This window comes from Anopheles merus, chromosome 3R, assembly GCF_017562075.2.
Source record: "Anopheles merus strain MAF chromosome 3R, AmerM5.1, whole genome shotgun sequence".
Taxonomy (NCBI): domain Eukaryota; kingdom Metazoa; phylum Arthropoda; class Insecta; order Diptera; family Culicidae; genus Anopheles; species Anopheles merus.
In genome coordinates this window covers 8,753,801-8,776,860 of record NC_054084.1, presented here as the reverse complement: position 1 = coordinate 8,776,860, position 23,060 = coordinate 8,753,801, and the positions used below count along the sequence as shown (strand labels likewise).

At 46.0% G+C, this 23,060-nt stretch overlaps 2 protein-coding genes and 1 long non-coding RNA gene across 12 annotated transcripts in view; 2 read left to right on the top strand and 1 right to left on the bottom strand.

Annotated features, from left to right (window-relative positions):
• The window catches only part of LOC121595590 (phosphoglucomutase-2), a 58,307-nt gene extending 57,452 nt beyond the window's left edge, over nt 1-855 (top strand). For all 4 annotated transcript variants that reach the window (XM_041919666.1, XM_041919664.1, XM_041919665.1 and 1 more), the window contains one exon: nt 23-855. In XM_041919666.1, coding sequence (XP_041775600.1) covers nt 23-125 — 103 coding nt within the window. In that variant the 3' untranslated portion in view covers nt 126-855. The remainder of the gene's footprint in view (nt 1-22) is intronic.
• Nucleotides 856-1,224: 369 nt separating this feature from the next.
• LOC121595589 (cGMP-dependent 3',5'-cyclic phosphodiesterase-like) overlaps nt 1,225-23,060 on the bottom strand; it is a 43,198-nt gene continuing 21,362 nt past the window's right edge. For all 4 annotated transcript variants that reach the window (XM_041919660.1, XM_041919661.1, XM_041919662.1 and 1 more), the window contains 9 exons: nt 21,575-21,834; nt 21,350-21,459; nt 10,778-10,908; nt 9,181-9,323; nt 8,038-8,104; nt 3,146-3,304; nt 2,731-3,065; nt 2,239-2,656; nt 1,225-2,166 (listed from right to left, as the gene is read on the bottom strand). In XM_041919660.1, the coding sequence (XP_041775594.1) occupies nt 1,813-2,166; nt 2,239-2,656; nt 2,731-3,065; nt 3,146-3,304; nt 8,038-8,104; nt 9,181-9,323; nt 10,778-10,908; nt 21,350-21,459; nt 21,575-21,834 (1,977 nt within the window). In that variant the 3' untranslated portion in view covers nt 1,225-1,812. The remainder of the gene's footprint in view (nt 2,167-2,238; nt 2,657-2,730; nt 3,066-3,145; nt 3,305-8,037; nt 8,105-9,180; nt 9,324-10,777; nt 10,909-21,349; nt 21,460-21,574; nt 21,835-23,060) is intronic.
• Nucleotides 3,386-17,196, top strand: LOC121595603. Of its 4 annotated transcripts, XR_006005191.1 has the most exons (5): nt 3,386-3,663; nt 3,740-3,868; nt 4,480-4,702; nt 16,024-16,317; nt 16,419-17,196. It is a non-coding gene; the product is annotated as an uncharacterized LOC121595603 (long non-coding RNA). The 4 variants fall into 4 exon arrangements; XR_006005194.1 differs by lacking the exons at nt 16,024-16,317; nt 16,419-17,196 and adding an exon at nt 15,986-16,018 and having other exon boundaries at nt 3,388-3,663; XR_006005193.1 differs by lacking the exons at nt 16,024-16,317; nt 16,419-17,196 and adding an exon at nt 13,325-13,446 and having other exon boundaries at nt 3,388-3,663.

Genomic DNA, 23,060 nt, shown 5'->3' with positions numbered 1-23,060 from the left:
GCGATTTTTCATTATATTTTAGTGACTGGAACGGTTCGAAGGCAACGCTACGCGAGATGGTGGACTGCATCGTGGAGGAGCTGCTGCAGCCGAAGGAAAACAATCTCACCCCGCGCTCGGATTAAACGAGTGCGAACAATCTAACCGTGGCTATGGTACGCTACTCGACTCTGGACGCGTATCTTGACTTGACACAGCTCGCACTAACCGATCCCGACGGTCTGTGTTACTACAATGCTGAACCATTCCTTGACCACTAGTTACACAGATCGCATCACGTACATTGCGGAAGTGTACGTGAATATGCAACCACAACAACAACGAAGATCGTACAGCTGGCTGTAATCTCTAATTGAGGGAGAAAAGAACAGAGACAGACGGAGAAAAGCTCACCGAGGCATGCATTAATTGACAATTATTAACTCTATTACTATCCTTTTGTAAGGATAATCATAACTGAATCTTTCTATAAGACACAACACTCACACACAATAACCACACACTTCGTGACTTAACTATTCCTTAGTGAAGTGATGTTCCATCGTAGTAAGGAATTATAAAACACATATTTATGTTGTTTGTAGCCCAACATCAATGTCTACTTCTGAAAAACGTTGACGAATTACATTTAAATGCGCTCTTATAAATGTGTTAATATTTATTTATGCGTTCCAATAACTAATACGCGACAGGAAAGGAAAATGACCATAACCGGCGGCAGGGTTTTTCAAATCGGGATCAAACCCGGATGAGAAAAGCAGTAACATCTCAATACAATAAGAAACATCTTTGTAAACAGTAGAGTGTGTTTGTGAGGCACAACAAATCCTTGAAAAAAAAAATAAATAAAGAAAATAAAGCACACAGCATCATAACGCTGTATAAAACGGAGCCGCGAAATGTGTTAGTATATTAATTGTGATATTATACTTCCCAAATAATCATGCACAGCAAATTCAAAGCTTAGTGTTTAGTTCGAAGTTATTTTGGTTTATTCTACATCTAAATATTTCCACGAAAACAGTTTTCCTTTTATGCGCCCTCTTCACAATGGCTTTCTTTTTGCTTTGCTTTCCTATCCTGTAGCTAAACACATTTCGAAATCCCTCGGAACATTATTCCTCTTCCCTTTCAACGCGGTTCATCGGTCACAGCACCCAAGAAACATTATGGCCAGGTCGAACCTCCTATAGGTTGTGAGACAACACTGTTTAAATTCTACTCTATCCTGTTGTGCCTGCTGCTTGCACCTGCTCCTACCACCTAAAAGCTAGTTGTTTTTTCCCGCTACTTTTTTGTGTATTTTCGTGACGTCGTACGCAACCGAACAACGAAAGTGTATTGAGAGAGTGATAGAGAGAGAGTGAGAGACACGCGCGGCCGCAGACGAATCCCGTAAATGCTTTGGTATCGTTGTGACGTATCCGGGGGTTTTATTATTGTGCGATTTAAGATTAAAGGTAATTGTGTGTGCGAGCGTTAGTTGTACAAAAGAAAAAAAAAACAAGCATTAACGATCTGTTTGCCAGCAAACAATCTTTAATCTCTCCTGCAAGAAGGAAAGTTATGTATGCGATCTTTCGAGTGAATGTAAGCTATCTGGGATGTGTGGTGTGGTGTGTCCTGCACTTCTGCAAAACCGAACTGTTTCGACGATATCAGGTGACTGTGTGTGTTTGTGTAAAATAACAATGCTAGTACAAATACTGTCAAATAAATTAAAATTGTCTTGCTTTACTCCCCCATTGTACCCATTAGTCTCTCGCGTATTGCTGCTGCAATCCCCGTCCGAGCACGGTCGCTTCCCTCTCCTCAATCGTTCACCTGTGTGTAGCAGGTAAAATCACAACATTCGGCCGTCGCGTTGCACCCATTGCACGGTTCCGATGCACCATTGCCGCCGGTCTCACTCCCATTGCCCTGTTGGGCGGCCCGGTTGCGGACCCTTTCCCACTGTTCGCGATTGCTATCGATCGTGTCCAGGAAGGAACCAGTTTCGGGGAAGATTTGCACCAATATCTCAAACGTCGGCCGTATGACGGTGGTGAGAAACTCGATCTGCAGCATCGGAATGCACGCCTTCTTGCGATCCATCATGGCGTTCGGTCGCAGCCCCATCTGCTTCTCGAGGTCTCCCTCGGCAAAGAACTCCGCGTACACGAGGTGCTATTCAATGGAAAGGTACATATATTATTATACGTCTTAAAGGACAATTTAAAATGCAAAAAAAATACTAACCGCCACATGTTGCACCGTTTTCCAGGATTTGATCTGATCGTTCAGATCGCAGCACGTGATCATGAGCGACAGCAGCAGCCGCTGATTCGAACCCTCCGTCAGATACTCCGCGCGCAGCTTCTTCAGGCGGGGCAGTATGCGGAAATGGTTCGCCAAATCGGTGGCCAGTATCAGCTCGCGCAAATAATCGATACACTCCTTGAACTCGGTCGTCGACAGCCCGTCCAGGATTTTGCTGCTCGAGTCGTTCAGGATGCAGATCGCTTGCGACAGATGGTGGCGCTCGTTCACGCTTCCCTCGCTGCTGTACAGCCGGGCGAGCGGGCTGCTCGTTTGCGTCTGGTACGAGTTGCTAATGCCCCGATGATCCAGATCGTGACAGAAGGCCGCTATCAGAAACGAGAAGCCCTGCATCTTCCTGTAACGGGGCAGCAGATGAAACGGTGGGTTAATGCACTTTGCAAGCAACGCCAACCCAGTCAAATGCCTTACGTGATAATGCCGCGCTCAATCAGCCGTAGATTCATCATGAGCGAGTAGGCAAAGTGCGCAACGGAGAAGGCATGCCACCAGTTGTGGTACGGCGTGTCCCGGTAGCCCTTCTGCACCAGCAGCACAAACCGGGCGAGCTTGTACTCGTGTATCTTGAAGCTGCCGACAAAGTTCAGATCGTAGAACATTCGCATCGCCAGCTGCACCGAAAGGGCATGATCCTTCACATCCCGCGGGCAGAAGTCAAAGCGCGGAAACGTACGGTACAGCTCGTCCTGCTCCCGGTCCGGTTCCTTCACCGCTTCCAGTGTGTGGTTCACCTCCGTATCCGGTACCTGTAGTAAGCAGGATGTAGTGAGAGGATGATGGTGAAATGAGGGGGCACATTGATCTCGGAACGAGATGATGGTTTTACCTTCATGTGGTAGAGAAGCAGCTCCTGGGATAGCTTGTAGCGTGCCTCGGCTTTCTGGACCTGTTTGTGCACCAGCGCGTGCATAATACTGATGCCACAGTACACGGAGAATGCGGTCGCCACCTCTTCGTCACACTTGTCGAAGTGGAATCCGTTCAGCTGGTGGGAGAGCAGAAATAGAAGAAATGGCCAATACGATTTTGTGATTAGTATAGTGCAGCAGAAGAACTCACAGCGCACTGTGTGCCGATTACAAATTTACCAAATGAGAGACAACTGTCAAATTAGTATCATGGACAACTTGATTGAAATTTGGTTCACTGTTGGAATTGAATGGAAAAAGGACCATAACAACTGGCACGACTACCCTACAGTAGCTAACAAACTATCAAATAAACTCACAGTTCGTTTGACTTCCATTGCTTTCAGCCCAAACCCTTCCAACCTTCACCGATAGCAAATCAACAGTTGCTCCAACGGCGAACGAACAAATAGGACAAGTTACTATTGTGTAAAAGGTAAAAAGGTTTTTGTGTTCGATTACGATTGAAATTACCCTTTCTCTATGCGATTTGCCCTTTCATTCGCTTCCAGTGCTACACTTCCGGTCCATGGTGTCGTGCTGCCCAACACACGACGGGCGTGTTGCAGTAATGTCTCTACCTCTATCGAACGAGGCACATGAAGCAGAATCACTAGCAGCAGCAGCAACAGCAGCCAACGGTATGTACCTACAATCCTTTCCTCCGCTTCTTTGCCCTGCAGCCCAAACCCCGATAACCTTTCGAACCGTAAAGTAAGATACCGCCGTATGCAGAACTTCCGCCTTGCAGATGACTCCGGGCGGGGCTCCCATGTCAAACACGGCGCAGCGCTGGTAGCCAATGCAACAGGGCGGGGATTATAGAGCGTGTGCATGGCGAGAGTGAACATGTATGCGAAGGGTTCCCCGGGACCGCTCCCGTTCACTGGTGCTGTTGTGTGTATATTTTGTGGTTTGCCTGTAGCCGAGTGGGAAATCCACAAGATACAAGATAAAACACAGAATCGCAATCCATTCGCCGGTGCGCTCCCTTCGTCCCCACAAAGCTGAACAACATTCTGTGCCCTTAACCCTCCTATTTTCTGTGTAGGAAGTATAGAAGAAAAAAGTGAGGATTATTTAAATCGGGAAACGAACCGGAGGATGTGCAAAGCAGTGGGAAACTCTTTTTATTCAGTTGGATGAGATTTTACAACATCCTTCCCCCCCTCCCCCCTTCTGCCAGGCATGAATGGATGCTATTGAACTAGACTTGTATTTTGTGCAACAATTTCGCTTTTCCATTCCACAGACTTTCGAACAAGTTCGAACACTCCAACCAGCTAATGGAAGGAGAAAATAAAAACTGTTCCCTTCCACGTTCACGTACTTTTCGATTGAGCTTGGCAAACAAAATCACATCACTCCCAAAAGGACCATTTTCGTTGCCGTGCCAGTCCCTTCGGTGGAAGAGGATTTGAAAATTGAACCATCAAATGGATTGGAATCAAAATCTCGCCCATGGTGTGCCACAGGTGGGAATACTGATTTTCCTATTAACATTTATGACACTGTAGGGCAGCAGCTGCAGCCGCTGCAGCAAAGAGGAGTGGGATGTAGGTGGGCCCAATAATCATCATCATCATATCATATGATGCGTCCACCATAATGTGCACACAACCATCGATCTAATCGTACCGTTCGTCCGTATGCATTGATAGTGAAGGGGAACGAGGGAACTAAAAACAAGTCGGGAACGGTAGCTCTCGGGGCAAGTAATTAAAGTGGAATTGTATTCCTGCATCGAACAGCTCGGCGATCCCTTACCCTCCCCGTTCGATCAGTGTTGTAATGGTTTATTTGTGGTACACGTTGATTTCCGACGATGATACACTTTGTTGTGGAGCCAGTCAGCAGTCCTGCCGTCAGTCCTGCTGGTGGGCGAGAAGGTGGTGATGCTGGTGGTAGTGGGGGGGGGGAGTATTCTAGATGCCCTTTCCAGGTGGATTGACACTGAGCGCTTTCTAGAAATTGGAACACCTGGGTTGTGGGTTTATAACGATATGCACATACAGCTTGACAAATTACAGCTGTGAAACGGGATTGGTGGGATAAAATCCCTCAATGTTCAGTAATTGGTGTCTTATTTAAGTGATTTATTGTCATTCCCGGGCATAATGCCGGTTTTCGATGAATCAAATATATTATTAGGATGAGTTTGTTGTGCACTTTGCATACATTTAGGCGCTTCCGAGTGAAGTTCTAGATTTAGATGCAATTTTGTTTTCCAGTTAACCAATTCTTGATGCTTTTAAGCTTTAAAAGAAGTAATTGCATTTTAGATACACACAGATACCTAAACCGAACCTTTACCACACACCTTTAAAGCGGGAATAGCTCTGACGACACACTTTCTACCCAATTTTTCCATTAAAACTCAACCACTCTTCAACACATAAAGCAGTGCTGCGCTTCCGGGTCAGATACCCCCCCCCCGGCAATGGTCTTCTGCCTTCACCTTGCCAAATGGTGCACATCACAACCCGGAAGAGCAGTGATTCGATTCCGATGGTCGCCGGCAAAAGAGACAGCTCAACTTTTACGAACTGTAAAACTGAATAATATTTCATGAGGCATCGAAACTTTTCCAACACACGCTCGGGCATCCTTTACACGTTTGGGGTGCTTTGGCCTGCTGGTGCTATGGTTGCTGCAAAAGGCTGGAGAAAGTTTTAAGTATTGTTGGTTGGCTTCTACTGCGTGCGTATGTGTGGTGACTTTTCAGGAGCTTTTGTTTTACTCGACGCGATCTCGTCGACGAGCTTGCTGTTGAGATTGTTTGTTTTTTTTTGTTTTCCTTCTCTCGGTTCTCTGTGTTTTGGTACAGCCACGTTTGCGGTAAAAGTTTTCGACGATGCTTTTGTTTAGCTTCTTGAAATGGAGCAGGGTAATTGATTTGATTGGGCACGGGAAATGGCAGTAGACGCGCTTTAGAAGCTTGTAAGTACAGTTAAATATAGCACGGAGAAGATTTCTTTTATAGCAACTTATTTTATAGCAAACAGTCATTTAAAGTGCAATCGATCTTACTGCACTTACACGCGGGTTTAAAGAGATATATTGAGCCATTAAGTCTGGCAGGTCTGATTATTAATAGATGCTTTAGGGAAAACAGCTGAGCAGATGGAATCAACTCAATAACAACAACACACCTTTACCACCTGTTCACCTGTATTCAATCGAGACAGTTGCACAAACGGAGACGACCCTATACCGAGACGAAGGGACTTTACTCCAATCCAATCGTCTTTGGTACGGAATACCATTACTGTCAGTGTTGCTTGATTTTAGCACGAAAAGGACCAGGTGTGTCGTGCTTGAAATAAGTTCATTAAATTCACCCAATATGCTACCACTCTGCCAGCTTGAGCGAAAGGAATCGATGGGATGTGTTCAATATTTTTGCAAGATTTTACTTTGAAAAAGTACTCGCACACACACACTCCCCTTTCCATTTCAAACGATTGCTCTTGCTATGCAGTGATCTTTATAAGCTTTGAAGGACGAGCTCAAGAGCTTCAGCTTCTGTGCGTCCGTGCTGCCCTGGCTCGGAAACTGATGGTGCTGGTGATTCGGTTTGCTTGGGAAATCCCGTTCCGAGCTGTACTGTAAATGTAAGGTCAAAGCAAAGAGCATTAGCCGGCGGGTCTTGGGGGCAATCCAAGAAACACGACCCCGGGTGCCCGCAGTGGAAGTGTAGTAAAAAATCATAAACCATCTCAAACGCCAGGCCAGGCCACCACCAAAGGCGAAGCGTTGCACTCGGTATGAGAGTAACCCTAGCGAAATTGAATTACAGCTGCTGAATACAAATCGTTTCAATCATTTCCGCTAGGGAAAAAGGGCACTCAAATTGCCTACCGGTCGGCGCGGCAACACTGTCCTGTGCCGGGGTGCGCCCACCATGAGAGAGAGACGTACGATAATCTCGAGGAACGCAATTTCTGCACAATCTTGTATCTTAATGGTAATCAATTTATGTGCAAAAGTGTAACTGGCAATTTTTCTTGTCCATTTTTTGTAGGATTATATGTTTTTTCTCGCACTATGGGAAAGAACGATTCTTATCGGGACACAATTTGTCAAACATTAAGTAGTCTAGATTATGTTATCCCAAAGAAATCTTAATGTTTTGCTCGTTTTTCCCTTCAGCTTTTCAAGCCATTGTGGAAACGATTCTTTTGAATTACACTTTCTGACCTTCTCGGTTGATTGCATTCACCCAGCGTGGCTGTACCGTGCCGATCCCGATCCTGACGGACGGGAAAAGAGCTCAAGCAATCTACGGTCCTAAGCGGCTCGAAGGCGAAATTGGCATATTAATACTGAGTAGAAATAGTGTCCACTCTGGGCACTTCCCCAGTATCTTCACTGACCACATCACAACGCTGAAGCTGACACTGACGGAGAGCGATTAAATCAATCAATCATTTCATGCTTCTGCTCCCTGCCTGCTCAATGCTGCTGCTGCTGCTGCTGCAAATCTGACACAGGCATCGGGATAAAGCCGTGTTTCTTGTTGCCTTGCTCCTAAGTGAGATTGTCAGCAATTTTACAGCACTTGGATGAAAGATTTGCTTATCGATTGTTTCCTCCCTGGCGCTCGGATTGAGCTCAGATATGCCAACGAGAAAAGCCGACCTTTTTGCCTGTGGTCGTGAATTCGTTCTTTTCCCACGATGGAGACGCCTGATGATTAACAGAAGCTTTTCAACTGCATATGTGCCTGCTGTGTCGTTGATAGCTTGACGAGCGGATAGAAACCCGTTTTTCTATCTCTCTGTGTTTCTTGTATCACACGCCAACTTACCTTATTGCAGAGCTGGGCCACACCGATGACGCCTTCCTCGTCGCAGATCGGAAAACAGAGTATGTTCCTGAAAATGGGAGCAAAAGTGAGCGTATTAAACTGACGGTAGAAAGAAGATTTGCTTCTTGTTTCGTGAAATTTGGTGATTGAAACACACACACACACAAATACACACACACACACACACACACACACACACACACACACACACACACACACACACACACACACAAATGATCCCTCTCCTACAATTCATCATTTGAAATTAGAGAACCAAAGTTATTTGGGGCCTCAAATTTCTCTTGCATGGTACCACGATGACGTCGACAACGTACGAGTCCGTCATTTGATGTGATTTCAGGTCACACGTGGTACAGGGACTTTGGAAAAGCCCTGCTTCCAAATTGTTGGTACCACTAATTGGAAAACTTTGTCAACTGGCTGATTGATAGCTGAAAGACTTTCTAATCCTCTTTGGCGCTACTCGTTGATGCTGTCTGGGAATTTCGGGCTACTAAACGGGCTCAATGGTGGTCTTTCACTGTTTGTGAATGGGTTGGTGAACTCAATTTAAAGCCATTTAGTAATCGTTTCGTGTGAAATTCATTTCACAAGGCAGGGTTGATGTATTGCTATTTTAACTGAATCGTCTCGTTATAAACAAGACAACCTGTGTTAGGAAAATGGGCATTAAAATAAGCTGTACAATAACGATGTACATTTTTTACAACAACATCGCAAGTAAGTCGTTCAAATTAACTAAACCGCTTGCTTTCGTTTAACAGACAAACGCCAGAAGATGATGGTAAACATAATTTGCATTCAATGAACACACTCTTCAACCACCAGCCATCCCATCCATACAGAAAACCATTTTTGTGTGTACCTCATCATCCGTCAGAACTTGCACGCTGCTGGCTTCTTCTGTGATTTGTTTCCATCGACTCTGACTGAGCCGGTCGCACGTCTGGTACCGTGCATCGACGCAACAAGATGAACAAAAAAAAAACACCAGTAGAAAATAGACACATCAACCCTAACGCCCATCAGCGTCTCGTACGCATTCGCTTCACTTTCTCCCAACTCCTTTGCTCCTTTTCCGCTTTGCTTTGCGAACGCTTAGAATAAAGGATGGATGCTTACCTCGTTTTGAAGCCGGTCGACTCGTCGACTCCCTTGTAGAACAGTGGATGCTGGTATGCGTTGCGAATGTTTAGCAGTTTGCCCGTTTGTGCGACGTAGCCGGCGATCCCTTTGCCGCTCTCGATGCGTATCTCCTTCGAGGCCTGCAAAGCACAGCAAGGGTAAAAAAAGGGATACAGTTCTAGATGCCAAGCCAGCATATTGGGTGTGTGAGTGGCATTCTGTGTGCTGTCTGTTTTTCGGCTCGCAAACTCGCAAACATTCCGGCCCAGGCGGAGATCAGAAAAAGAGGCCGAATTTTAGCTTGTCAGTGTTTTACCTGAACCACCGGGTAGCCACAACATCGGGGAAGGATTTGTTTCACCAACATTACCACAACTGCGTTACAGTAAAGTGGAAATAGAAGCTGCCGAAATCACATTTTCGCTGTGTAGCTTACAGTTTTCGCTGAGATTTGCGTGTTTTTTAGGGGCGAGGGAGCGCACTGTTAGCATTAGCCTTTTATTGCTACTACACGGCGCGTTTGGTTGGTGAATCGTTGGTATCAAAGAGTATTGTAGGAGGGAACCGAGTTTACCGAACGGAAACGAAACATGTCATTGGGAACCTAATATTATCCCACGCTGATGACAGATATTCTATATCACGCTTTAGAAGGGCGGTTTGTTGACATTTAAAAAAGCCAAACAGTAATGTCGATTATATACGAATATACAACGGGTAACGGATCAAAACGACAAATGATTCTGGAAATACTTTCGGGCATTACAGGGTTTTCCAGGGGTTCTCATAGCTGTGGGACACTTCCTTGACTCTATTTTATAGGAAGTGAGCTTCATATGATGAAAATTGGACTCTATAGCACCCTTTTTGGACAGGAACCTTAGAAATTCCTATCAGATTTGTCCAACAAGGATGGCATAGGGTCCAATTCCCATTACATTAAGCTCATATCCCGTTAGAAGGAGTCAAAAAAGTGACCCACAGCTATGAGAACTCCTGAAAAACTCTGTATAGCCTAAACGCACGATGATAACAGCTCTTCCAAATGTAATTAATTATTGTCTCAGTTAAATAATGGCATTGTTGACGCTTTTCCCAAAATCCTCCCTATCATCAATTAAATCCTTTGAACTTTGTAACATACGCTTTTGTATAGGCGACACCAAACCAAAGCACATAGATTGTACGTGAGGTTTCGAGGTACTTAGTACGTGGAATTAAACGTGTCACAGCAAACGCAATAACGCTGCAACTATAAATTAAAACAATTCCTGGAATTTATTCACGTTATCGATCGATATAGTTGGGCCTCTGTAAGAGCGGTTTGCAATTTTCGGAACCGCTAAATTAGCATCCCCATTGGTGGGGATGCAAATTTGGAAAACTATTTCCATCCCACTGCTAAATTGCATCCCAAACCAAACCAAACCAGATGTATCGATCCCACATCTTTTGAACGTTAATTTCCAATAATGCACCATCCAAAATAATTGCCCAGCACGACACGCTAACGACATTCGTTATTAAGCGCTTTTAATCAATAGCGCCCCTCTCCCCCCACCCTTTGGTTGATTAAGAGCGGGGAAAAACTCACCTCATTGCCATCGAAAACCTTCGAAACCAGCTCGCCGGTGTGCTTGTCGAGCAGAAATAGAGAGCATCGTTCTGCAGCCGCCAGTTCCTTGGCCTCCGTCATGACGCCCCGCAACAGCTGTCCCAGGTCACCTGCGAAGAAGCGAGACGAGCGACTTAATGTTAAACAGCGACACTTAAATGATGAAATGTTTCTTTAAAAAAAAAAAGGAAGTGTAGAGGAAAGAGTTTAAATGGTACAAAAACGGAACACGAATATGCCACTCGAAGGGACGTTTGGTGGAAAGGATGGGAGGAAAGGAAGAAAAAAAACGAGGTTAATTAAATGGAGTCTTCGAAGCGACAGGTTTGCACGCAGCACCAAGCGTAAACGCTTCGGCCAGTAGTGTATTTATGAATATTTATCTTTTCATCTCTCTCTCTCTATGATATTAGTTTAATTAAATTCTTCTTAAGCCTGCCCGCCGCTGCAGATAGTTTTGCTTTCAAACCGATTGTTGACGCTTGCTGAAATGTGACAGGAACACGTCACTGTGGGCGTAAGCTTACAATAGGCGTTGTGTTGAATATTTCACAAAGGAGCAACTTTCAGAACGTGATAAATCCATGGTTGACGTGCGCCTGAAAGGAGTTACTTTTAATATTCATTCCCTCGTACTGCTGATGGTAATATCATAATCTTCAGATCACTACTATTCCTAAAGGACATTGAGGGCACATGGGCAGAAAAGCAAGAAGAAAAAACACTCACTCTATGGCTCTATGGCTCTATGGCCACAGCAATCGCTCCGGGTTCATCTTAATTGGAAAAAATATTTTCCATCCGCCTCTATCCGCCGTCGACGACGACGAGAGTGGAAAGTGACCGTAGAAGCCAATTTTTATTTTGCCCATAAAACAGGAACGCTCCACAGCGCAATTGCCGCTCCATGGGCCGCTTTACAAAAAACGGTGAAAAAAGGAAAATGGCAACATTATAATGGAGAAACTAATCATTCTAACAAAAAGCTTGATCATGATCGCTTTGGAGATTTTGTTTTCTAATGCACCTTCTTTCTTGCTGCTGGCTGGCTGGCTGCTGGCCCCTGCGGAGTAGCCGTTCGCGCAAACAGGCCGGGCGGACACAGGTGAGCCACGTGCGAAAAAAAAGCTGGCCTGGTTCAAGACAGCGACGAAGAGAGCAAACAGAAGTTTTGGCGGAAGTAGCACGGGGAAGAGCGGCAGCAAGTGACCCCCGGACCGGAACAGGAAGACTGGAACAGGATGCACGGAAGCAGCTGCCTTTTATGTTCCGCACTTCCGACACGGTGTGCTGTATTATTTCAAACAGCTGTGTGTGTGAGTGTGTGTCTTTAACGGAAGGGAGCAACATTGCAACAATGCTCCATTGTTGTAGCTCGCGTTGTGTTACATTGTGCCGGGATCGTTGGTCGTAAAGCAGCGTCGGGTGTCGGTGATGAAATACAAACACACACACCGACACGTATCTCCAACACCACTGCCGAAGGATGCTTTTATACACAAAAGCTCACGGAAAAGCTTCCAAAGGCTTGCCAAAGTAAGGATCAAGGTGTGTGTGTATGTTTGGAGCAGACAAGTGGATCGCGGCAGATATACAAAAGGCTGCCCTTTTGTTTGTAAGTTGCCATTTTTTCTTCTTCTTCTTCTCTGCCTTCCGTTCCGCCCCTTCTGCTATATATCGCTATTATCCTGATTATGAGCACGTCCATGTGTGTGTGTGTGTGTGTGTATTGCGTTCCGTTTGTGTTTCGTTCCACGCCGCGCTTTAGTACACTTTAGTGCTGTTAAACAGTGTGAGCATAATGTTGCAGACAGACCAAACGGTGGTGAGGACAGGACGGACAGAAGGTGGAGCAGCGTGTGTGTGTGTGCAGCGTGAACGAGTGGAGATGCATTTTAAAACAATTCCATTATGATGGCTGACTTTTCTGAACCCATGAAACACTTTGCGCCATCCGCCTTTGTGCAAGTGAAAATGAACACCAAAATAATGTCATACGAATGCGAACTTGGGAAATGGAGAACTTTACTTTGATGGAGAACTGCGGGTTGCCGTGTGGGTTACTACATTGTGCTGCATTTGATAGTGTGGTGTCCCGTTTTACGATGGGAGTTGAAGCAATTAGGTGTGAAGGTTATTTTACAACCAATGGGATGGGATATTTATACCAGTCGATGCTTTATGGGAATTGGAGAAATATTCAAAGGCTTTGATGTAATTATTATTAAAAAAAAAAAACTATTTATCTACTCGAGTAGCCCGATTCTTTACTTGCATCATAATTCTGTGCCCCAAAGTTTTAATATTACATATCAGCCTAAAGCACAAACAACAGACAATCTTTTCTCACTTCCAACTAGAAGCGGCATCCACATTTGGCATCGACTGTTAATCGACGATAAAATGAAAATGGAACACAGAATATCCAAACACGCACTGAAATCTGTTTTCATTACATATGGCTATTCTCTTCTCTCTCACACACACACACACTGGCACGCATTATGTCTCCCTCTTTCGTTCTAGCACATCAAACATGTTGACGAAAATATCGTACGAGAAAATTGTGCCCCTTTTGGCGTGGCCCGATGGCTCCCTTAAGTGCGGAAACGCAATCGCAAGCAGCAGCAGCAGTGGCAAGACAAGGCAAGGGTAAGGCAGCTGATCAAACATTTGCTCAAACAGCCCAGCCGTCTCGAGTACTACGAGTTTGTGTGAAGCGGTAGGATGGGAAGTGGCGTACCTCCGTGCCCACATCTGCTCTAACGATGGGAGCCAAAAGCATCAATAACATCTCTACTGTGCACGCTGTGTAACGCACCGGCAGCAGCAGCAGCAGCAGCAGCACCGGCGGCACTGACCACAACACCACCATTGGCTATCAATCGGAAGGTGTCAATTGGTACAGGGTATAACGTTTGTTTATTTACGCTCTCAAGATCTAATGCCCGAGAACCACTGCACAGACGACTGAGGCGGGAGGAAACGAATTTCTCTGCCGTGCCAGACTGTGACTGTGATCGATCTGGCCTCCAGTAGGATGGGAGGCCTTTTCATGCGATCCATAAACTAACACGAGCATCATCAGCAATCGGTTGGTTGGCTGCTGCCCTGTTGGTGTAGCTTTAAAGTGGCTTCATTTTGCCCCTCTCTTTTCTGCAGATGCTGTGGTTTATCGTTCTGTGATAGTGGAATAAATGAAAAGGTCCTTCTTCAATAAAGACCGAAATGATTGAGATATTGAGACGACGTCGGCCAAATCAAACCGAATCAAGCGTAATCAATCGAACACTATAAAGAAGGGTCTCTTGTTTTCGTACATAAATTAATAAACCGAACGTCAAGCATTAGGTGTCTCTATCAGCGCTCAACTGTTACTGCAGCTACACAGACACAGTCCGACAGACAGACAAACAAACAAACGTACAAATTGTCCCTATCTCATTTCTGCTCCATGCTACAATCAAAACCGAGGGAGAAAAGACAGCTTCGGACCGGGTTTAAGTCCCCTTTACCCTCACGGGCGCACAAAGCGCGGCGTGAAAAGCCGGGCGTCAAATGAAAATGGAGCACAATTTATTATTATTGCGAGGAATAATCGTAAAAATAAATCACAATTTATCACTACGGTCACATGCACTGGGCCAACAGTTGAGGCTGCTTCCTTTTCGGGCACGGATTGCGTTTCCGGAGGACGGACGAGATTTAAGACGTGAGCCGGTTCCGGTTGTCGCATCACCAGAGAAAAAGGGAACCAGAAATTAAATAAACGCACCAAAAAAAGGGCTGCGAGTGTATCTGTCTGTCCCCGGGGCAGCTCCAAAAACACCGAACCATGGGCTTTATGGGCTACTACTCCTAGCCGCAAGAGAATCACACCAAGCCCGTGAACACACGGTGACAAATTTGTAAGCTCATTTATTAAGTGCCAACAACGGCTCGTGCGACAAATCACGGCAAACTGGACGAAGCCGCGATGAAGGATTACGACGTGTGGGGCCATTCGCGCACGAGCCATTCGATGGCCATTAAAAGTGACCGAACCCACGGTAAGCCCTTTTTTCCGCCAAGAAGTGGGAGAGGGGGTTGGGAAATGAAATAAAAACACGCATTTAATATACTGTGCTGCTGTGTGGTGCAAGCGTAGTAAGCGGGGGCAGCCAACCCTAGCCAGAACGGTTCCCATGTGAGCGTCACGTGGAAGCACACACACACTCGCACGTAATGGATTTGTATTTTGCTGAGTCAATTAAATTTATGAGCTTCGCTTTTGATGGCAAAGAGAGGAAGAGAGGAAGCATGAAGCACGCCCGAGCAGGGTGCAAAAACATTCGGCGGTTTGCTTTTTTCGGCATACGGGGGGCGCGCCGGGCGCGTACAATTTAATTGCGATTTCGATCGCTTTTCGACGCGTTGTCATAATAACTCGAACGCTCCCCAGGCGGGGCCGTCAGGGCCGTCGCCGTCATTATTCATCGTTTGGGTCGGTTGGGCCGCGACGAAGTTGCATACTTCGTTTCGTAATAATTGGTAATGGAAGAGAGGGCAGGAGAGTGGGGTGGGTTGCCAGGGGAAGTGGCAGCGAGTTTATTGCGAGCTCCAGATGCAAACAGGCGACGAAATCGTCCTTGCAGTTACGATTAATGTTTAATTAGCAGAGGGGGTGAGGCTATTGATTGCTTTCTATGCGACGCAGCAACGGAAAAGGTGACGTTAAGGGAAAAAAGAATTATACAATGTTTCTTATTACAGCACTGCGTTACGTTTACAATGGTCGTTATTATACAATTGTTGGTTTGAAGATAAGCCTAACAGCTATACCATCTGTTAAGGAATAGGTTTAACCACATTTAATACCAAAAAAGCATGCATAGTCGCTACTATTTTAAAGTAAATTTGACAAAGCGAGCCCTAAAATGGAGATAAACACACCTGAGAGCAAAACAAAAAAATGACAAAAATGGCAAAATTGTGTGTCCTTCAGAAGAAACTATTTTCAAAAAGTCAACTTCATCTGCAGTTCATATTTGTTGTTTTTTTGCCCTACAAACAAACAAAAACTAACTTCACATTCCGATCCTTTTTAAGCACGTTTATTCTATTGCGCACTAGTTGCAAGTCCACAACCGCACACACACACACACACAGTTAACCACAATTGTACAGTTTTAGCATTGCAAATGATAGTTTTTCCCTCCTCTTTCTCTCCCTCTCTTTGTGTGTAGGTCTCCCGGTCACGAAAACTTTCGTCTGTCTCGATGAAAGTGATTTATGATGGCCAGACCCCATACGTAGCAAGCAGGCTGGCAGGCAGGCAGGCAGTGAACGGTGTGAGAAAAAAGGGGGAAAAACCTCCACACCACGGGCTGGCGGAAAAGGTAGCATAGATCGCTTACGCTCCTCTGGGGGAAACATCGAAACATGGGGGGCGAAACTTCAACCACGGCCACCAGTGTACCAGTTGCATGCAAAGATGTGCCACTGTGTCTCCTGTTTCTACTGAAACTATTTTCTTCTCGGTAAGTTTTTTTCCCCGTCTCTCTCGTATTTCGTTTTCGAAAGGCAAAATGACACAAAAAAACCTCTCCAATTTCCTGTGCAACTTATGCTTTGTTGGTAGTTTTTTTCTTTCTATAGTTTAATGGAATTTTTAAATACATCCTGTTGAGGGGCGAACCAGTGGACTAAATGAAACTTTGGGACAACATCCGGCAAAGCAATAGGGCAACGTTTTTGCCACAACACAGCAAAACATTCGATTGACCGTGTGCTGTACAGTTTTTGTGCTGTTTAAATATCAAATCCCTATCTAGAGACGTAAAACTTATCCGATTTTCTTTGCAGGATACATGTTTTGTACAAGTATGCTGGTTGAACTGAACTTTGACCAGCATGATGTTTGCTGTCGGAACTACTACGTCTCTTTTTACCGCGCTATGCTCACCTAACATATGGGCTGTTCCTATTCACTTTAGTTTTCTAATGGTTCCCCCAATCGAGGCACTAGCAAAAAGGTCAACCTCCACAACCTTGCAGTCCCCAGTTTTGACAGGATGCAATTACGCCCTGTCAAATTGGTGCATTAAAAGCTGCATACTTATCGAATCGCCACCGCGCTTCGTTTGCGGTGTGATTTAGTGAGACTGATGATAATGGGGAGGAGGCGGATGATGCTGCCCCTCGTTTATTGCAGCAAATGAACTTGCAGCGTGCAGGCCAATTAAGTCGTTTATCATGCACGGTTTGCCTTTGGAGCAAATATGCTAACGGAGCCACTAATTTGCGTAAATCAAATTTGGAATTGGGGGAGTGCAACTCAATTGGATCGAACTAGATCATGTGAAGTAACAGAAAATTCGTTCATAAAATCTGCTCGATGTATTCCTTTTCTGCTAAAAACCACTCTTCAACTCATCCCAACGAATCAATCCATATCGATCCACTGGGTGCCTGATGGGGCGTCAACCGGCTTCAAAGACCGGGAGGATTGATCGCTCAATCCTCGTCCGAGATGCTGCCTACTAGGCTGCAGGACGCGCTACCTTACTTTGCATGCATCATACATTGCAAGGGTAAGGGCGCAACAAAAAAAAATGCAGCCACACGCTAACGCTTCCCCAGGCGCCGGTGCACGTGCAGTACGTGATATATATCAATCGAGCAGCCAGTTCCCCCGCTAGACAAGGCATATAAATTTCCTCTCCTGCACGAATTGTTGAGCAAACATAAAATAAACCTCTGCTTCATAACAAACAGCGACACATCCGGCTGCCAGCGCCTGCCTGCAATCGGCCATAAAAAGCGTCAAAATCGCGGGAAACGGAGTACTGCACAAGCAAACACGTTCCTAACGAACACACACGCATCAGAGAGCCGAGAGAGAGAGAGCGCGCTGTGCGCATCGTAAATATGATGTTTTATATTAGAAACGTTAAAGTTCCGATAAAAAAATCCCCCAACACACATGTTTGTCGAAGCATGCAAAGAGATTGTGGATTGATTCTAGACACAAAGAGGAGATGTGCACATAAAATTGAGTTGATTTGAAATGTGCGATTGTGTATGCGCTATTCCGGTGGAAATCTGTATTTTTTGTGTAGCTAGAAAATATGCATTCCCCACTCGGAAAGGATATTTTTAAAGGGCGTCCGTGAATTTTTAAAAATTCCATCAGTTGGTTGCTGTGCCCCGTCACACGGTCTCTCCATTCTCTAGCTCCGCTCCAAGCCCGAACAAACCTGTGCTGATAAAACGTTAATTCACCCACATGTAATGGGCAAGAAGAGGGAAAACAAACAAAACGACTGAAACCATCCCTCCCACCTGTGTATGACCGACCTCGGCGGCCATAATTCATACCGAACCCATTGGACCCCTTGCTGACAGGTGGCAAAACCGAGCAGTAGTGATACGAGAGTGCCATTGTTCTACGCTGCCGTGGAACCCGTACTACCCTTCCCGCAACGTACACCCCCCCCCCCCGGCCTGCTCCACATGGTTCAGTTTTATGATCCATCAAAATAGTGTACAACACAGCTACTGGTGTGCAGCGAATGGAGCGCGGTTGATTCGATTCGCTTACCGGGAAGCTTGGTTAGGTAAGTAATTAACCGCACGGTTCATTGTCTTCGCATTAGGGGTGGGTAGGAAATTGAGTTAGTTGAAATAGGAGAGGAGGGGGGGGGGGTGCAAAACGCGCGTGGTCAGGTGGGTGAATCCTGTCCCATTATGTGCTGAAATAGATTGAAACGCTATCATCGCGCCAAGGCTTTCCGAAGTGGGAAAGTTTCGGGGGAGGCCAATTGCATTAGGTTAGGTTAGGACGTAGAACTGACTTTGCAGAACGTCTATTGCAGGTTTAATCTAATTATTTTCATTTTAGAAACAATGGATATTTAACTCCTTGCCATAGATTGGGCAATGTAACACTAAATATTAGTATAAATACTCCCTTACTGTGAATTACTCAAGAAAAATAAACTTCAGTAGTTTGGCAGCTTGAACGTCACTGGTCAAATGATTCGTAATATAATGCTTTGTGAAATGTCAGTGTTTTTCAACACGTATCACGTTATCATTTTTTTCCTTTATAAAGATTCTAATTGAATCCAAAGCCCATCCATCTCCTTAATGGAACGCACTAGAACCACGAAGTAACTACCCATCGAGTAGAAGATAATCAAGTTCCTCCATTTCCATATCAAAATATCCTTTGCTTTTGTAGCGAACACCATGGCACACATTCTGTTCCCGTCTCGGTCCAAAGTACGTCTTCAGCCACGACCGTGAAGAACACGGCGAGAGTTGTACCAGTGATAAAACTAACCCCCTTCTCTTCCTGCCACCTCATCCACCGACACTACCAATGCAAAGGAATTACCACACACACTCACAAACGAAACCACCAAACCATAGTCATCCACATTCAGTGCGGCGACGCGGTTCCGATTGTTAATTAAATCGAATTGAATTAGTTCGCGTATGCAAATGAATCGTTACCCTTGTCTGCTACTGCTACCACATGTCGCACACTCAATTCTATTCCCCCATTACAAACACACACACACGCACACATATGTGGAGGAAATTTCCTGCACACAAACGAACCGCGTAAAATGATTCCTTCTGGTGGTTGGGTTTCGGCATACCATCGGTATTTTGCCAGAGTTCACATTACCGAGCAGTTCATTTTCTTACCGCGACATTATTTCTCACCGATGACCGATCGGGCACATATCTTGTTCGGGCCATAAGCATGGGGCACTAACGCAGGCAAAGAAAAGCGAGCACATGCACACGATTAGATAACCTTTTCCACCGACTCGGCTCACCCGCTGACAGTGGGGAGGGCGATACAACAATAACGGCATTAGCGGGGTTTGATAAGCAAGCGTGATTCCGTTCTGCTGTCACCCTTTGCCAGCGGACTTGTGATGGTTTGAAGGTACATCGAAAGGGGACCCTCCTCCAATTACCCCCATCCACCCAGTTGAGCTGGATGAAGAATGCTAACGAGTAGACTTAATGACGACGACGATTGCCGTGCGATAAACGACGCAATGCTGCCCTCCCGCAAACTTCCCCGAACTCTGGTCCCCGGGGGAGGGTTCTCGGAGCTGCCGTGTCGCATTTGCACGATCACAGCGTCGCACGAAACGTGCCTAATTGCTAGGCAACGTCACCGACCGGCGAGCGAACGTCACCAACCTGGAGCTGGAGCTGCTACCTCACCCTTCCCAGCCTGCGCGTGACTTAAGCCTCATTAGCGATGACGTTTTAACTGGGAATTCAATTTCCGTCTTAAAACAGGATCAAGAACCTGACGACGACAGGTTCGGATGTTCGGAGGGCGCCCCGTCAAGTTCTCCGAACCGAATCAACAGCCATCGACAATGGTGACAGGATTGACACTCTTGACATTTTCGGATAATTTGTTTTGCATTAATGAGCGAGCGTATTGCCTGCCATCGCTTTTTCCCACTGTGCCTTGCGCCCTTTTCATGTGCTTTGCTGTTTGTAGCTTCCCTATCAACGGAGGCATCACACGAGAGGGCTGCGAGGAAGGGACAGGGATCCTAAAGATCCCAAAAAGTTTCGCCTAAATTAAAGTGGAACCCGTTGGAATGCTTGCGGTAAGACGGCACCGCACCCAGCGGCAGCCCGACTAATGACGCGCGACGTAGATGAAAGCGCGTCCGAAATTATCTCTCGCCAAGTTTTATTAAAAGACACAATCAGCCAACGCCGAGTGGGTGGCTGTAATTATGCCCATGAATTAATGGGACCCCCGCCCCCTCCTCCACCGAGAATCGTTCGGTTTGACGGAATTAACCAATTTACACGAAATCGGTGGGACCCCCCCTTACTACCATTAATAATTAAACCGCGGATCGGATCGATGTGGTGATCGTTTAATAGCCTTTAGCCCCTAATCATTCCCTGTGCAATAAAGGGAACCACTGCCGCGTGCATCTGATTAGGAAGCGCAAACATCAGCGCCGCTTTCACGCACGCTTCCATTAAATCCGGAACACGGTGTAAAACGTTATCAAGTGATCAATAGCATATGTTTCCAGGGCCGCCACTCTACAAAAGCCACTCGACCGGTTCCGATGGGCGAGCGGGGAGGAAAGCTGCAGGTATAAGGGTAAAGGTTTGGCCTGGGCAGAGCGGCAATTGATGTGTGAGATTGATTGATTTTTGTCGTTGTTTTCTTCCGCATGAGTGTGAGGGAGGCGGTGAGAGAGTTCGATAAGATAATTGCCGCTGCCGACAAGTGGTTCTGGGGCTTTTATTGCTATCGCTTTAGAGTTACCGTTTTATTTGAATAAAATTGTAAAGCCATCGCCAACGAATGGCTAATTCGGCACAAGATGTGCTAATGTGCAATGATCACATTCTCTTATGAGGATGGCAGCTGACAGCAGCTTCGTGCTTTTAAAAATGGAAATTTCCATCGATCTATTTCCGTTGCAATAGACAACTCTTTCTCGTCTTCCTGATGGTAGCCGCCATACCTCAATTAGCACTTAAAATCTTCACAGCACTTACCTATCTTTCCCAGCAACCGGCGGGCCACTTGTAGCAAATTTTGGCACTGATCGCGCACACGCTTCTCCTCGTACAGCTCGAACGCCGTCACCAGGTGGCCCAGCACGTACCTACAAAATAGAATCCATTATTACACCACACATGTCAAGCCGGCTGGAGAATTTCGTTAAAGCCCCACCACACACCCTTCTCCCCTTTCCAAGCCAGCTCCCGACCCGCACCTACCGGAACGTATCGTCGATGTAGAACTGATACCGCGATCGCGACGAGCTGTCACCGGCAATGCAGACGAACAGTGCGATCTGCTGTTGCGTTGCGCCGTTCTGGCCCTGCTGCTGGAACGCCTGCTGCTGGAACGCGGCATAGTTCAGCTCGTTCAGCGATGACGTCGAGGAGGCCGACGTCGTCGACGTTTGCGTCTGGAGTTTGCTCACCTTCGGGCCTAGGATGTCGTAGATCAGGGTGTTGTGCTTGTTGCCGACGACCTGCAGTGGAAGCGGAAACCAAAACAAACACAAAAACGAAACGCTTGCTGTTAGTGACGAAATTGTAAAGCCGTTACGCATCTGTGCTGCGTGCTCTTAACATGCGTCATGAACGTGTACGGGAAGAGTTGTGAAACACGATGTGTTTCCTCGTGCGCATCGTGACGTCAAACCGTGATGGGGGAACTACGCTTACAAGACGCAATCGCCGCATGACCGGTGGCATCTTTGCCTCACAAGCGGAAGTGTTAATTTGTAGGTTAAGATCGCACTTGGCACTTGGACATGTTTTAGCACCACTCTTCGCTCTTTCCAAAAAAGGCTCGCGGGGCTTCCAAACAAATAGCGACATGCCAACCGATGTCCCCCCTTCCAACAGGAACATTCTCACACTCTGGCGGTTGTTTAGAACTGGCGCTCAAAATGTGGAACGTCGAAACGATTGAAACATTAAACAAAACACCAAAATTAATTACACTTTCAAGGACACTCTGCCGTGTAGAGACGTGCCGTGCGATATTTCTTGCCAATAAGTTTTAACGATCCCTGCTACTGTGGAATCTGGGAGGAAAAACGGCAGCAACGCGAAAGCACACTGTTCTCTGCTTCCGATTATATTTAATTCGAAATAAATTTTCCGCCTCCCGGTGCCTTCAGTTAATGAAGTTAGCGCTGAGTGTATGGTCGATCGATCGTCCGGACGCACTGTTCGGGACACGCTGCGTCGCAGAACGTTTTAGCAAACGAAGCTCATTATGGGTGGAGTGGAGTTATAGCTTACTTTCCCATTTTCCATCTCGTCCGATATCGATTTTTACATCGATGCTATAGCCTTCGATGTCTTCGCATAAGCAGTGATGGCTGGGTAATTAATTGAAAGACATTCCAACCCAAAGAAGGCTTCTACCGGCGATGACGATGTCTTACGGCCAGTGACTTTGCGGTTAGTGAGTTAACCTTGAAGTGTGTGATGACAGAGAAGCATGATGAAACGGTGTAACTGATTACTAAACTGGAGAGGAAGAGGAAAAAATGCTTTAAACCACAGTCGTTTCGTTGGCCGCAGCGCGCCAAATCTACCCGAAAAACCACGCTATTCGAGGGTAAGATAAGATAACAAAAAAGGTTCGTCGGAATTCCCTCTGAACCACTAACGCAATGCAGCAAACAAACCCATTGCGGTGTGTCCAGTCTGGTCACCTGAACGGGAACGGGAGAAGGAATAA